This window comes from Vombatus ursinus, unplaced genomic scaffold (assembly GCF_900497805.2).
Source record: "Vombatus ursinus unplaced genomic scaffold, bare-nosed wombat genome assembly UNPS02005659.1, whole genome shotgun sequence".
In the NCBI taxonomy this organism is placed as follows: domain Eukaryota; kingdom Metazoa; phylum Chordata; class Mammalia; order Diprotodontia; family Vombatidae; genus Vombatus; species Vombatus ursinus.
Window position 1 is genome coordinate 869,167 of NW_020945437.1, and position 15,246 is coordinate 884,412.

Genomic DNA, 15,246 nt, shown 5'->3' on the forward strand with positions numbered 1-15,246 from the left:
CAACGACATATAGGAAGCTAAATTTAAACAAACATTTTGATGAGAATTAACTTGTGTAGGTGTGGAAATGGAGCTGAAAATTGACAGGTGACTAAAACATTTCATTTATAAAAAAGCAACTGTCTACCGAAACATAAAAATTCTTCCACAGAAATATTATTTTAAAAAAGCCATTATAACTAAAATATTTCACAATTATCATTCACAACTATTCTAATGTCACACACAAACTCCTCTGATAATAAGGGCTGATTCCTACACACGTGCACATATGTACAGGTAGAAAGTAGTATATGATGTTCAATAGTTGTATGCATGTGTGCATGTGTATGCATGTATAAAAACATGTTCTAATATTGTGAATTTGTGTTCTTAAATTTTGGTATAGAAATTGCTTAACCAAACCTAAAAGTTCATTATAGATTTTAAATGTTTTATATTAATTTTGCATTCATTCTGAATTCAAAACTAAAATTCATGATGAGGCTGCTTAAGAAATGAGAACTTTCTCTGACTCATTCATCTCTTTTATGTCAATAGTAAAATTCCTAATACAATTTTGCCAGTGTACCTGTATGTTGTATCTGGTTGCAAATTGTCTATAACATAGCTTGAAATCTTTCCCACTGTCACAGTCTGTTTCTCTCCAAAGTCTATGCTATAGGACAGGATTTCAGAACCATGATCACAAGGCTTTTCCCATCTTATTGCAAGGCATGTAGAAGGTGAATAATCTGGACTTTCAACTTCATCTTCGCTTACTCCTTGAAGACAAGTCACAACTGCAGGTACTGATGCTGGAGTCATGCATACTACTACTTCACTGAAAGGGCCTGGTCCTGCAACACTGACAGCCTGAAAATTAACAAAGAAATGAGCATGAAAGTACTACTGAAATGGAGGCTTTCTGTAATAGCAGACTAATAGTCAAGTGATCCTCTTTACCTGGACCCTGCAATAATACATAGTTGCTGGTGAAAGTCCTTTTAATTCATAACTGAGACCAGGTCCACAGTAACATATTTGCATGCATCCTTCAACTCCTCCCCATTCCAAACGATACTCAGTGACATCTGCTCCATTACTAACTGGAACCTTTGAAATGGGAAACAGATTTAAATTTAAATTCAGTCTTAAAGTCTGAATCTTAAATAAGTTTTACTGAAAATGTCTTTCCATGAGCACAACAAAAAAGTTGTTTTTAAAGTTCTGTAAATAATCAAGAAAATGAAAACTTCATTTTATAGTCTGATGATTGAGACTGCTTGAATTTGAGATGTCAGAAAGTACAATAAATTTTATTTTGAAATTGAGTGTTATTACTCTTAAAAAATGTTGGAAAACATATTGTGTATTGATGCAACACATTCTTGGAAGTAATTTTTTAAAACTGACTTAAAATGAAACCATGTAAAAACTATTGTTGCATTTCAAAGTTAAAGAATTTTATTGGCATAAAATATAATAATTAAGCAGTAGGAGATAAATATAATAGAAATGACATAGCCAATATATTATGAACACATTATGTGAACATTAAGTTCAACACTGGTCAAGGTACACCAAACACTAAGGTTAAGTATCCTTGAAAAATTCAGAAGCATATAATAAGCATTATTATTCAGATCTAAATTATTAACAAGAGGGGGGAAGATGAAGAGTAAATTAAGGCTGAGTTTGGTCTTATGAGACTAGCACTAGTTAAAATCTACAGTATACCATTTTATACAAAATATTTGTGCAATATGGAAATGTAAAAATGCAATTTTATATATATATATGCAATAATCCTAAATTAAAGGATAATAATACCTCCCAATACACTTGTGCACAGGTTGCAGATCTACATGTCACTTGAGGGGGTTTGCATTGATCTGGTGGTCCAGGTGCTGTAGTTATTTCACATTTTTCTGAAAATTGTCCAAACTTTAAAAACAAAAAACAAAAACTGATAACTGCAAGAGTTTCAATTTTTTTTTTCAAGTACTCATTTGGTTGCCTATGACTGTCACATATTTATAAACATGCAAGATGCTCATCATTCAGAAAAGTTCGTAAGAATTGATAGTCGTCATCCCCAAGGGTTAATGGATATATGAGGAAGGGTCACTGACATGATTATTACTGACATTCTGACTTTATCATTGTTTCTAGTAACTCATCTTCTTGCAAGATTTCATCGACTGTGAAACTTACACCTCTGCAGTAACCCTCTGCCCTCAGACTATCTGCCCTATGAATGAAGAGAGTAAAGGGTAGACATCTAAGCTCCTTCATTTAAGGAGGGGCCTAGAGCTGCCATCTTATAATTTCCCACTGGACTTCAGGTCTTCATCATGTTCCCCTACTCTTTTAGAGAGTGACTAGCATGTAGTAGGTGCTTAATAAATATTGACTATTGACTAGAGGACAGAGTGCTGTATGGGAAGTGTAGTGTTATTATAGAGGCTCTTTAATATTACATAGCTACCTAATATTAAAAAGCTCTAACATGGAGACTATCTAGAGTAGGACTTCTTAACTTGTTTTGTGAGACAGAACCCTGTGGCAGTCTGATGAAGCCTATGGACCCCTTCTCATAATTGCTTTTAAATGAATCAAAACATGGATTATATGGAAACAAATTATACTGAAATAAAGTTACTGAAACATTTTCTTAAATCATGGACCTCAGGTTAAAAGCCCCTGATCTAGAGAAAGACTCAGTTCAGTTGCACATCCTTCCCCATCCTCCAGTCTTGCATATAACTGTAAGAATCCTTAGAATTGTCACCTCATAAAAGAACCAGATATACATACATATATATTAAGAAGTTTTACTGAATTTAGCAGTAAAGATGGAGGAATTTAATAAGCTTCACTTATGAAGTCTTCCCTGCCATCCTCCATTTCATTTTTCCATTTTATTTCCTATAACACAGGCATCATCAGTTTAGAGCATATTGAATTCCACCACTTCATTTTACAGATGAAGAAACTGAGGTCCAGAAAGGTTAAGTAATTGCTTATGGTCACAACACCAATAACTGTGATGGGATTTGAATCCAGCTCTTCTGGACTCAAAGCCAGGTGCTCTAGACATTAAGCTAGTGTGGATTTTATATGTACATAAAGATCCATAAACGTACATTTAAGCTGTTATATAGAATTATGCCAGGTGATGGATCTTTGGCCATGCCAACCTATGAAAGCAAAGTACAAAATGGTTCTCTGACTGTGAATGGGTGCAGTGAAGTCCCCCTGACTGTTAATGCATATAACAGGCATAGGCTTATGAAAGTAGTTTATAACTTTCAATGATGATGGTCAGTGCAGAGTACTAAAGGAAGCAAAAATCCTTAGAGATTATAAAGTCCTCCAGATGCTTTTCTGCTTGTGGATGACATACTATTTGTATCATGCCTGAGAATACTGGAGCTTCCAAAATTACTTAAAAGTGCTTAGCATAATAACCTATACAGGAAAAACCAAGTAGAAAAAGAATGTCTATTGTTCAAGGTGACATGCAGCTAGATAGGTAATCCACTGAGCTAGTCCATTAGTTTTAAATCTTAGAAAGTCACTCCAGATAAACAATACTTTGGGCCAAGAACTGAACCCTAGACAAGAGACTTAATGTTTTAGTGCTCTAGGCTAGGGGTCAAACACCCACTTTAACCAGATTAAAATATAATTGGGAAATGTTTAACAAAATAAGTAAAAATACAGTACAACATAAAGTTAATTTGTGGTTTTCTTTGTTTGTTTGTTTTGGCAAGGCAATTGGGGTTAAGTGACTTGCCCAGGGTCACACAGCTCATAAGTGTCAAGTGTTTGGTCTGAGGCCGAATTTGAACTCAGTTCCTCCTGACTCCAGGGCCAGTGCTCTATCCACTGCACCACCTAGCTGCCCCCAAATTTTAAAGCATTCAAAAAAATTTTTTTTTGGGCCAGGCAATGGGGTTAAGTGACTTAAATTGTGGTTTTCTAAGTCAATACGCAGCCCACTCTGGTTTCTATCTGAGTTTGACACTGCTGTAGGCAACTCTCTTAACAAGTTCCCTACACCAATGAATTCATAGATCTCTGTCCCTATAACTTAAGTTTCACAAAGCATTTTCCTTACAGCCACTTTGTAAAACCTTGTGACAGTGCAAGTATCATTATCCTTATTTTAAGGATAAAGACACTGACACACAACAAAGTTAAATGACTTGCCTAGTATATATTTTTTTTCAATAGTAGGAGTCAAGAGCCAGGAGTAATTGAACCGAGGTCAGACACTAACTTTGGCACATTGCCTCACTAGTCTTACAATAGTTCAACTAGGATAACAAGAGTATTGCCAAGGTCTCTATGGACATAATGCTATGGTTATGTGTGTAAAGCTTAGCAGTTAAAATCAATTTCAAAATATCATTCTCTTAAGGATTTTAAATATCCCTCCTTGCAAACTTAGTTAACTAATAATGAAAGTGAAATTCCTACCCCAATTTTGTTAGCTGCACGCAGTCTAAAGTTATATGTCCTTCCAGGAAGAAGATTGCTCACTGTGCATTCTACTTCAGAACCTTGGTAAATTTCTCTGGGTTCATCTGCTTCTACAGGAGACATTTCTACACTATAAGAGATAATAGGTGATCCGCCATCAACCTGAGGTGGTCCTAAAAAAAGGTGGAAAAATTTGTGTGGTTTAAAATAGAGCACATTTAAATACCTATTTAATTATATAATATATTGCTAAAGTGGAAATTACCCCATCGCAGTTGGATTTCTTTTGCTTTGGGTCTACTCTGTAATCTGGGAGGGAAGCATGGACCTGGAAGCACAGCTGGAGTCTGTACCAGTAACGGTTCAGATACCTGTAAAATAACCAAAATAATAATTTTTTTTTAAATTAAAGAAAAAAGTCCTATAAATATCAAAGTTTTCTCATTAAAGAACTATCAGCTGATAATACATGAATATAATCCAGAATGAAATAAACTACCAAGGCTCAAATATTACACAGATAAAGTTAAACAAACAATTTTAAGTGTCCAATATGTGTGAGACTCTGAGCCAAGTACTTACAAATAACAAATTAAAAGCACAATTTTTAAAATTTACTACTCCATACTCCCCCACCCCATCTATAATGGTTGTATTTCATAGTTTTTGATGCTGACCAAATATAAATTCAAATACCTTGTTAAGTATGAACTGATGTTTATTTTATTTTCAGGTTTGGCCAATTTAGGCTTCAATGATTTTTTTTTTAACCTAAAAGACTCTAAAAAAAATCTCTACCTGAAAATAAGACTAGAATCAGATGAGCTTTTAAAGCATTTGGCTATGCCTAGTTCATAATAGTAACATTTAAAAATATAACTTCCAACAAAAATTTCATAACTTACTAAAACTATTTTTAAACCACAATAGAATTCTATTGTTATGAAATGGAATAGAAGGCTGTACTAGGAGTAAGGAAGGCATCACGGCTTAAAGGCCCCCCTCTGACATATACTGGCTATGTGATCTAGGACATGTCATTTAACTCCTTAGTGCCCCATGGCAATTCTGTAAGATTTGTAAGAATTGTTGATCTGTATCATTAGAGGAAATTTTAACTTCAAAGTTCTGCACACTGATGAAATCGTAGATCTAGACACCATTCTGGTCCCTCCCTCCCACACATACAAGAAACATGGAAAAGGGTTAAAATTACAAATGCTCATAGAATCAATCTTCAATTAGAACAAGTAAAAAAATCTATTACAATATTTCTGCCTGAAGTTCTACGAATGTATTTAAATAATGGTACTATGCAGATACCAACTTTAAGTCCATTTCAATAATACGAATAATAACACACATCAAAAAAAATTTTGGTTTAAAAGAAAAAGTAATTTCTGATATTGCCAATAGAGTGATATGCCTGTTTATGTAGTGGCCTTCTGAAATGAACCTTTTAAGATATTCAGATTTTTTCCCAGCCATCTTTACACAAAGTCACTTGTACCCTGGTTATCATATCTATCTGCCCCCTCCCCTTCTGCTTTCCAGTTGAGAGCAGAAACTGTCTTGATTATATTCCCAAGTCTTAGCATTCAGAAAGCACTTAATAAATGTTTCAGCATTCTACTAAATTTGTTTTTCTGAAATTAAACATACATTAATTTATGAAGCACCTATTTTGCATGACAACATGCTAGATGCTTATCATGTACACTAAGAACTCATTCAACAGACATGCTACATGTGCTAAGATAGATTAAAAGATAATTTAAATGAATAACTAATATGTTATAAATAATAAATTCATGATTCATAATTCAAATGAATGGTCTATGATCTTTGGTACCTGATAATACATACACAAATATACAATATTAAATGTTAAATATAAGACATTCTACTTTCATAATTACTAAAAATTTATCAAGCACCTATTGTGGGCAAGACAAAAATATATCAACTAATCTCTTCCATTAAAGGGATACAGGGTAATAATTCATAAGCAGTACCCCTCAGAGTACTGCTCCTATAGCTATATGAAAATGAAACACAACATTACCGAACTCTGTCCTCCATCACTAACACAGTATACACGTAGGCGATAGAAGCAGCCAGGAGTCAGGCGATCACAGAGATGTTCCCGGGCCATGCCACTGTATATCACATCCCATTTGTTTCCTGTTAAGAATTGATGCACAATCAATTATGGACTAATGCATGACATTTTGGTATCATGGACACGACAGGTTATCTTCACTTCATTAAAACAAGCATCTGTGTAATTTGTCAGAACAATTTTAAACCTATTCAGAGTTTCCTGGAAATGATGTAATTTTCTCTACGTACAGTTTCCAAGAAAAATTTGTATAGATCTGCTGATGTGGAATATCTGTTACTTTGTATAGCCTCTGGCAAAGAGAGACAATGTGCTTTTAATTAAGCATTTTAAATGTGTTTACTGGTCCAGTAATAACATTATAGATAAATAAAAAGAAGAAAAACCAATAATGTGAGTTCAGCCTATTTAAAAGATGTCCTTCACTCCATAGCATTTCTTTTGCTGCTATGGGTACTTCCTTCACCAAGAAAGCCTGCAACAAGCCCTCTATATTTCAGTAGATGATCTTCAAGAGTTACTGTGGCTAACAAGTTCACCACCCTGCTGCATGCCTGGTAATAAGACCCTCTGACCTTGGCCAGGTTGGGCCTCAAACAAGAGATGTACGATACTTGGATTGTTTTCAGGTTAGGAGCTGTCTGAGGTCTTGATCTGATGGCACAGCATTAGTGAACTCAGGGATACAACCTCCTGGCGATGATAGATAAGTCACTTCAAAACACAATCAATTTTTGGAGAATACTATCGCCAAAAGGCAAAATACACAACTTGCAAAACTGTTTGTCTATTTCCTGAATTGTCAGTGGAAAATGTTCAGAGAGCAAGGTAAGCCAAGAGGAGATAAAGCTAGAGTTTATGAGTAAGAACTGAAAGAAGAGTAAAGAACTTAAAAGAGAAGATCATCTACATAGTATAAGTGAAACCGCAAAAATGAACACTTCCATCCTCAAGTGGCTACTTCCTCATTCCTATCTACCTCAACCATAAACCTCCAAAGCCCCTTGTATATGTCTTATCCTTTCACTGTGTCCTTGGGAATACCCCTTCCATAACAGCTTTAAATTGTACTTTATTTTATAATCGATCTACCCTCCCCCTAATTTCCCGTTCCCTGCTCAGTGAAATGTATTTTTGTACCCAAGTGTCTGTGTATTCTTTCTTTTTCTGACCAGTTCAAATGAGTGATGTTCAAACGTAGTTGCAACCCACCCACCCACCCATAGGTGTCTATTCGAGAACCTTGATTACTTGAGGTAATTTCCCCTAACCATCTCTCCCTCCTTCTCCCCAAGTGTATTCCTCTTCCCCTCCCTTTCCATTCTTTTTTAAAAGATCAAGACATAACAGAACCAACTTCTCAGGGCTTGTCTAATTACACTCCCTCTATGATCTCTGATGATGATAAGGTTGAGAGGGGACACATATGTATCATCTCCCCACATCGGAATGTACGCAATTTATCCTTTTTCAGTCCTTTATCATTGTTGATTTGGTTTTACCTTTGTGTTTCTCTTCATTCTTGTATTTAAATTGCAATTTTTCTGCAGCTCTGGTCCTTCTGTCAGGAATGCTTGGAATTTGTTTATTTAATTATAGATCCATTCCTCCCCTCTCACCCTTCTAGGCAGCATTACACTCGACTGTGTTAGGTAATTAATTTTTTCTTTTTTTGTTTGCTTTTTGGTGAGGCAATCAGGGTTAAATGACTTGCCCAAGGTCACACAACTAGTAAGTGTCAAGTGTCTGAGGCCGGATTTGAACTCAGGTCCTCCTGACTCCAAGGCCGAAGCTTTATCCACTGCGCCACCTAGCTGTCCCTAGGTAATTAATTCTTGATATGTCAATATCTTTTACCTTCTAAAATACGGTATTCCAAGCTCCGCTCCCCTTTATAACAACGGCTTCTTAATCATGTGTGATCCTGACGGTGGCTCCTCAGAACAGTCAATTCTTGCTTAACGGAGTGCACTGTGCTCCTTGTGGCCCCATGCCCTCTGTTGCTCTGTAGCCCCTGCAGCTCTAGTGGCTTCAGTGCCTTCCCACTACTGGAACAGTGTCAGTGCCTGGAGTGAAGGACCCCAGGGACGGGGGCACTGCTGCTGCTGCCGCTGCCACCCCTGCCACAAGGAGACAGAGCCTGGGGACCTGTAATGCACATCTGCATAAAGCAAGAACTGGTTGTTCTTGAATTCTTTCTTTCTAGCTGTTTATGGTATTTTTACTTTGACCTGGAAGCTTTGGATTGTAGCTATCAAGTTCCTATGAGTTTTCATTTTGGGGCTTCTTTCAGGAAGTGACAAGTGAATTCCTTATATCCCCACTTTGCCCTCTTTTGTTTTTGGTCATGTTATTCAGTACTGCAATGATTCTTAAGGTTTTTCTCCTTGATCTTTTTTACAGTTCAACTATGAGATACCTTACATTTTCTTCTGTTTTCAGTCTTTTGATTTTGTTTATAACATCGCTTGTTGCTTCATGGAGTCACTGGCTTCTATTTGGCTCACTGCAATTTTTAGAGAGTTTGTTGTTTAGACAAAGTTTTTATACCTCTTATGCCAAACTGTTAATTGCCTTTCTATTTTGTTTTCTTCTACAGATCTAATTTCTTTACCATTTTTTAATTCTAGAGTTCTCATTTCATTAACAAAGAGTTTGAGAAAAAACCTTTTTTCAACTTTTGTTTCATCTCTTCCAGGAATTCTAGTTTAATTTGTGTCCAAGTTGTGTTTTTCTTTGAGGCTTTGCTGGCAGAGATTTTAGAGTCATTCCTTTCTTCGAGGTTTGTGTCTTGGATTTCCTTGTCACCATAATCTCTCTTTATGGTAGGATTCTTTTTTCGTCTGCTCATTCTTCCAGCCTCCTTGCTGACCTTGGCCTTGATGTCAGGCCCTGTGCATTCTGGAGGGAAGGTCTGTGCTGGTCCTATCATTGCTTTCTTGGAGTACTGAGTACTGTGTTGTTAAAGCATTCCAGGGCCAGCTTAGGCTCAATAACTGTAAGCTTTCAGTGCTACCAAAATGGTTTGATACAGGGCAAAGCCTGATTGCTATTTACTCTGGTCTGAGGTCTTCAAAGTCCTGATCAGGGTTTGTGTCTGAGCAAGAACAGACTGCTGCTAGACTTAGCTCCCATCAATTAACTGGGAAGCTTTGTTGGTTCAGAGTGTAGAATGCAGGCTTCCTTTTGGTCTGGGAATCTTTCTGGTTATTTCTCTGTAGGCAGGGCTGAAGCCTAGAAATGAGATCCTGCTCTGAACCTGGGGTCTGAGTTATGCTTGCTTTTGAACTTGCTTCTCTCTCCAGGTATTTTGCCTAGGGCTTGAGATCAAAAGAGATTTGTTGGGGGAGGGGTGGGGAGCGTAGGTCTCCTTGTCAGCCCACCCTGGATCTGTGACCCACAACTAGGTAGTGGGCAAAAAACATGCAAGTTTGTACCCATTCCAGTAACAGTGCCCTAGCATGGGTCTGGGACCCCTCACCCCAGTGCTCTCTCTCAGTGCTGGTGTGTTCACAGGCCCCTCCCCAGTATCTACAGATCTCTCCATTTGTTTCCTTTACAGTGACCTAGGCTGCAAAAATAACTTGTTACTTGCATTTTCCCATCAGGATTAGGTCTGGTGTGTTTTCTAGGTGCCTGGAGGAGTTTGAGGGGGAGGGAGAAGTATCTAGTTGCACAGCTTCCTGTTGTTCCAACATCTTGGCTCTTGTCTGCCTGCTCTTTAATTAACAGACATCTTTCCTCTTAAATGTCTATCTTATTCTTTCCAATTTTTGGCCCCTAATAAGATGCATGGATCCATGACACCGCCACTTCCCTCACCACCCTTTCCAGCATGGGATACACTTTCTCTCATCATTTCCTGACTCACTGGTTGTAGTGGGGAAGCTGGAATACACTTGATTCTACATTGTCACTTCCAAACCCTCCCTTGACCACCTTTACTAAGCAATTTCACTTCTTTGAGGTTCACACTCTGCAAATTTTATCACTCAATCATGAACCTTATCTTTAGACCACCAGCACACCTTCATTCCTCCTTTAACGAGTTGAGTATCTGGCCAACAGTTTTTCTCTCGTCCTCATGTACTGCCCTCGTATTAGGGGTCTTTAACATACACACTGATATCTCCTCAAATGCCTTAACTTCCCAGTTCCTTAATCTACTCAATTCCATTACCTACTATTTCACTCTAATCTAGACACACAAAGTATACACAGCTACATACTCGAGCTAACAATCACCCACAAGTGTTCTACGTTTATGTTCAGGAACTCTGAAATTTCTTTATCTGATCACAATTTTTACAACCCTGACCCTGCTGTTCTCACTTCGACCTCCAGGCAATCACCTTTGCCCTCCCTACATTTTCCTTCTTCCTGATCTTAGTCGCTTGGTGAATCGATTCAAGTCTGTATGATCCTCCACTCTCCATTCCCTTGCCCCCTTGCTATATTGCCAATCAGACCTTGCCAGTTCCCAACCTTGCATCCTTCCCAACATTCACCTTCTTCATTCTTCTTCATGGACTGATAAGAGCTGGAGGAAAAAAAGGAAATCTTGCTGGCTGGGTCCACAATGCAGCAGGGCAAAACATTCCACTCTGTTCTAATTGATTTACCATCCCACTTTTCACAGTCGCTATTCCAAACTTTCTTGGCTCTCCTTAAGTCTCTTATAGTAACACTCCCTCATTCTTTACCACTGAAGGCACCACCATTCTTCTAGTCATCTAGACCTGCAAGCTTGATATCTTTGATGCCTTACTCTTGCTCACCCAACACCGCTAATCTGTTACTTTTGCATTTCTTGCACATGTTCTATTTTTTCCTTATACAGTCACCCCTGTAGCTCAGGTGGTAAAGGCAGAGACTACTGCAATAGCTAAATAACTCTTGTCCACACCCAATTCATCCACCACTTGGGTGCCAAAGTGTTCCCATCATACACCCTAAGATCCAGGAACACTGACCTATCTGTAGTTCCTTGAACAAGACTCAATTTCCATGGTTTCACATTGGCTACACCTCCTATCTTCCCGGACCTTATAAGACTCGGCTCAACTCCTACTTTTTGCCAAGAGGACTTCACTGATCTCCTGAGCTGTTAATTCCTTCTCCTTTCAGAATACCTTTGACTACTCTGTGTATGTTTTATATGTATTAGTTATTTACATATTGTCTCCTAAATGAGAATATAAGCTTTTTGAGAGCCTTTCCTTGTATCCTCAAATGCTTTGCACAGCTTTTGGTACACAATAAGTGCTTAATAAATGCTTGTTGACTGTTTTAATTAATATAGTTCTTACCATTTGAGCCTTCTGACATTTCTACAACATATTTATTTATAGATGCTCCTCCATTGTCTTTTGGTGGCTCTGTTAGAAAACAAAACAATTAAAATTGGTATTAGGCAAAGCATAATAAAGAGTAAAATATTTGATAAATCACGTCTTATTTAAGTTTTTCTAACAATGTAATTTGTTAAATAAAGAGTAAATTTAGAGTTTTGGAACTAAATATAAACTAAGATCAGAAACATGGTCTGAAATGTTGCTCTGAAAAGAATCTGATACAAAAATGATGCTTTATAGCTTTCAGTTCTACAACTGAAAGCCATAACAGCTCTGTGAGACAGGGGAAAAGTCACTAATACTCCCATGCTGCTGGAAAGGTTCAGAAAGTGACTTGTCTAAGGTCATAGACATATTCGATACGTGGTTGAGCAGGGACTAGAATCCAGATCCCATGACTAAATCCTAACCCAGTGTTCTTTCACTATGCTTTATGTCACATTACTATCCAGAAATTCAGAGTACTTCCCATCTGCCTGAACAGATCTGAATTCTTCAGCACATATGTGTTTAAAGAGCCACGGACACACTCCTAATTATAATACAGCTTGAATTTGGCCCCATCTGGACAAATCAACTTATGTAAGATCTCTGAAGAATCTGTATTAATATGAAAAGGAAAACACCTTACCCCAAGTTATTTTAAAGTTCTGTGAATGTATCTTTCCTTTAACTGAAGGTTTTAAAGGTACTCCAGGTTTGTCTGGACAAGTAGTAAATTCTACTACTTCACTTGGATTGCTTTTACCTTCTGAGTTATAAGCAATAACCTATGACAAAAATATACAGAAGTACTATTATATAAATCCAACATAAGCATCATCTTTTAACATGTTGAGTGTTGACAAGACAGTATTCTGAACCTGACATATACATAAAAAAATGAGGGCCAAGGGGAATATTTGTAGGTGATAGGATGGTAGGTATCTCATGATAATGGTTTATTTGTTTAATTTAGAACCTTTATCCCTCATTAGATCGCTAGTATATCCAAACGGTATTCAAACCAGAGAGTCAAAATTCTTTTCCTTAGTAGCCTCACAATCAAAGAGTTTATAAACATGAGCTTAATTTATCACCCTGCCCAAGATCAATAAACAAATTTGATGTGTTAAGAAAATCTAAAGTAACACCAAATAAGCCAAATGAAGCTCCTCCTAATCTTGCTTTTAAGGTAACAAACCTCCTATCCAATTAATTCTTCTAAGAGCAAAGTTTCTTCTTTGGTCAACAGCCATAAAGAGTAACAGAAGATAGGAATAGAGAGACCAGACCTATGGTTTCACTGATGTAGAGAACTTCCAGATGAGGCAATTCCTAAAACCAGTGCACCCAAGCATTCTTCTTATTCAGGGTGACATAGAAAACTAGAACCCAGGTCCTCCTGCCTCTAAGGCTGCAACTCCTCTTTTTCTTATTAACAATGTTAAACAATAAATATTCCTTGAATACTTATGATAGATGTATTGTGAGGAACATACAGACCTAAGAGATAGGAATACTTCAAGAAGCACATAATCTAACTGGGTGTACAGGCTATTAAGTAACAAAAGACAATTAATAAGCAGTTTTAAGTGGTACAGACAATCTGTGGTAGGAATTCAGAGGAAGCAGACATCAAGACTTTATAGAAGAGTTAAAAGGTAGAAAGGAATAAAATGTGTTCACCAGTAAGAAATTAGCCTGAACTGGCTGAAATAAAAGATTCAAGTAAGGGACAGGGAGTAGTGTGTGTGATAAAGTTGGAAAGTTAGATTAGGACAGAAGGGTCTTAAATTTCAAATGAGATAATACCTGCAAAGCATTTAGCACAGAGCCTGGTACATAGGCACTTAATAAATGTTCATTCCCTTTGATTGATTTTTTTTTTAAATCAAATGTGTAATAGAATATAAGCTGTATTTTAGGAAAATTTTTAGTAGTGGTGGGAAAGAATATGGAAGCAGGGTGATAAGTTAGGAAACAACTGAAATGATTCAGGCCTGGAGTAATAAGGGCCTTTGACTACTGTGGGGGCACAGTAGGAATGGAAGACCTGAAATATGAAGAAAGAAATTATGAAGAAAGGATTTGGTGACTATTTCTAGTTTATTGTGGGACCTCCAAGTATTTCTTATCCCCTGAAGTCATGCCTTCTCTTCTTTCCCAGGGAGCCTTCTTCTCTCGATATGCTTATCAATTCTGATTGATTCTAAAAGGTTCTAGTTCATAATCTCTCCTCATAATTATTAGCCCCATTGTCAGTATCTTCTATTGTGAGCTGAAGCATAAAATCTGGAATCCCTTCTTGTTTTTTGATAAAGTGGATAATAACAACTAGGTAGCACTGATATAATGCTTTGAAGTATGCAAAGTACTTTACAAATATTATCTCACTTTATCCTCACAATAACCTGAGAAGGAGATGCTATTATTATCCCCATTTCACAGATGAGGAAGATGAAATGACTTGGGTGGGGTCACACAACTGGTGTACATCTGAGGCTGGATCTGAACTTAGGTCTTTCTGACTTTGGGTCCAGAGCTCTCTATGCTGCAACCACTAGCTGCCTCTAGTATGACGTGTCTACTGCATGCAAGGCACTGTGCGAGACTGGATTATACACATTGATGGTTATTCAGAAATATAAAAAGCATAAATATGTTTCAAACTCTGGTAACAATGACCAGGTGGTAGTGTTAAGAAACTTATCTGAACAGAAAAAATGCAAACCACAAAACAAACACCTATGTAAAAACTACAGGTGTTGCTGGCTTAAGACTAACAGTTATCATCAAAACAACAGGATATTTCTTCAAAGTACATGCTTTTTTTTAAAGTGTATTTTATTTTAAATAAATCCTCAAACATGAAAAGAGTTCACATCTTTGCTTGGAAGAAGGCTATGCAAACAACATACCTGTCAAGTGCATCTGTGTAGTTCAGCAACAGTCCCTTAATGGAAAAAATATTTTCACAATGGTGGCCAAAAGGACTTTGCCTCAAAATTTGGTTTCTCCTTGTATTTTTTTTTCCTCTCCTGACTCTACCCAGGCTTTATTAATAGTTTTTAACCTTCAACCATCTTCATAAATCTTCAGAATTATCCATCAGCCTCTCACCAGTATGCATCATTGTCAAAGGAAGATTCTTCCAAACCGCTCCCACCCTCTCCCCCTTTGCATTTTTTCTCCAGCTAGGTGGAGAAATCATGGTGGTCAATAATCTCATTTCTGCTCCTATTTGAATAATATATAATATCACTATATATTATGTAACATTATAACATAATATAATATCAGTCTTGATCTTTCTTAAAC

At 37.0% G+C, this 15,246-nt stretch overlaps 1 protein-coding gene across 4 annotated transcripts in view; it reads right to left on the minus strand.

Moving 5' to 3' along the window:
- FNDC3A (fibronectin type III domain containing 3A) overlaps positions 1 to 15,246 on the minus strand; it is a 203,532-nt gene that overhangs the window by 17,514 nt on the left and 170,772 nt on the right. For all 4 annotated transcript variants that reach the window (XM_027848140.1, XM_027848141.1, XM_027848144.1 and 1 more), the window contains 8 exons: positions 12,578 to 12,716; positions 11,902 to 11,970; positions 6,536 to 6,654; positions 4,736 to 4,841; positions 4,468 to 4,643; positions 1,813 to 1,926; positions 946 to 1,095; positions 572 to 855 (listed from right to left, as the gene is read on the minus strand). In XM_027848140.1, coding sequence (XP_027703941.1) covers positions 572 to 855; positions 946 to 1,095; positions 1,813 to 1,926; positions 4,468 to 4,643; positions 4,736 to 4,841; positions 6,536 to 6,654; positions 11,902 to 11,970; positions 12,578 to 12,716 — 1,157 coding nt within the window. The remainder of the gene's footprint in view (positions 1 to 571; positions 856 to 945; positions 1,096 to 1,812; positions 1,927 to 4,467; positions 4,644 to 4,735; positions 4,842 to 6,535; positions 6,655 to 11,901; positions 11,971 to 12,577; positions 12,717 to 15,246) is intronic.